The 1260-nt window shown below is 29.9% G+C and overlaps 1 protein-coding gene across 1 annotated transcript; it reads right to left on the reverse strand.

Annotated features, from left to right (window-relative positions):
• Nucleotides 1-271: 271 nt before the first annotated feature.
• Nucleotides 272-930, reverse strand: HELRODRAFT_184738 (hypothetical protein; the record flags this gene model as incomplete). The annotated part of the gene is made up of 2 exons (XM_009022193.1): nucleotides 272-569; nucleotides 917-930. 2 exons carry the CDS (start codon nucleotides 928-930, stop codon nucleotides 272-274), a joined length of 312 nt encoding a protein of 103 aa, XP_009020441.1.
• Between the last annotated feature and the right edge of the window lie 330 nt (nucleotides 931-1260).

The following is a 1260-nucleotide window of genomic DNA, read 5'->3' on the forward strand; positions in this document are numbered from 1 at the left end:
TATTATTATATTTATTATTATAATAATTATTATTATTATTACCTTAATATTGAAAGACTGTCTCTTCATCTCAAATTGCAAGCTGTGGTTATCTAAAACGAATGATCAATAATAATAATAATAATAATCATAATCGAAATAATTACGATAATAAAAATCGTAATAATAATTATGATAATAATAATAATAATAATAATAATAATACAAATAATAATAATAATAAAATAATACAAATATTATCATTATCAGTATTATTACTACAATTTTATGATCAAACTTTACCGTTGACGGGCGTTGTAGAGCGAGATTTAAAATTCAGATTGTTGCTCTCATTGATGTTGTCGTTGCTGTCGTCATTGCTGTTGTTGTTGCTGTTGTTCCTTATGTTGATGTTGCTGAAGTCGTCGTCGTTGTTGTTGTTGTTGTTGATGTTATTGTTGTTAATGATGTTGTTGATGTTTTTGTTGCGAGACAGTCTACTGAAGCGACTTTGTTGCTGGTCGTGAAAGTCCGAAAAGAATAAGTTCTCTATGATATCTTTGAAGAAAGCGTCGAACGTTCTAGCAGTTCTTAATGATGATGATGATGAAGTAGTAGTAGTAGCAGCAGTAGTTGAAGTAGTAGTAGTAGTAGCAGCAGTAGTTGAAGTAGTAGTAGTAGTAGCAGCAGCAGCAGTAGCAGTAGTGGCGGTAGTAGTAGTGGTGCTAGCAGCAGTAATAAAAGTAGTAGAAGTTGCTGCTGTTAAAATACTAGCCGAACTAATAGGTTTATTGTTGTTGCTGGTTGCGATGGGTGATGTGTTTGTTGCAGTTGTTGGACTATTTAATAAGAATTTAGAAGTGTTGTTGTTTTTGTTTTGGTTGTTGTTGACGATGTTGTTGTTGACGATGAAGTCATTGTTGATGACGTCACTAACTTTGATGTCGCCATCGCGGTTTTTGTTCTTTCTGATGTTCTGGATAAAATTCTGTGAGCTAGAGCTGCAAAAATTTTGACAAAACAAAAATCGCCTTTTTACAAATTATTCATAAAATAAAAACATCAATAATGTTATTATTATTTTTAATTATTATTATTTATAACTTATTATTATTATTATTATTATTATATTGGAAGAAATTTTAAAAATTTAAAAGTAAACTTCAATTAAACCAACAACTGAATTGTATGAAGTATATGGCCTTAGATAGATTGAGTGTTTCCGAACCAGATCCAAACAATATACTATCATGCATGTATGTGTATACATATAAATACACT

Source organism: Helobdella robusta (genome assembly GCF_000326865.2).
Source record: "Helobdella robusta unplaced genomic scaffold HELROscaffold_3097, whole genome shotgun sequence".
Classification (NCBI taxonomy): Eukaryota; Metazoa; Annelida; class Clitellata; order Rhynchobdellida; family Glossiphoniidae; genus Helobdella; species Helobdella robusta.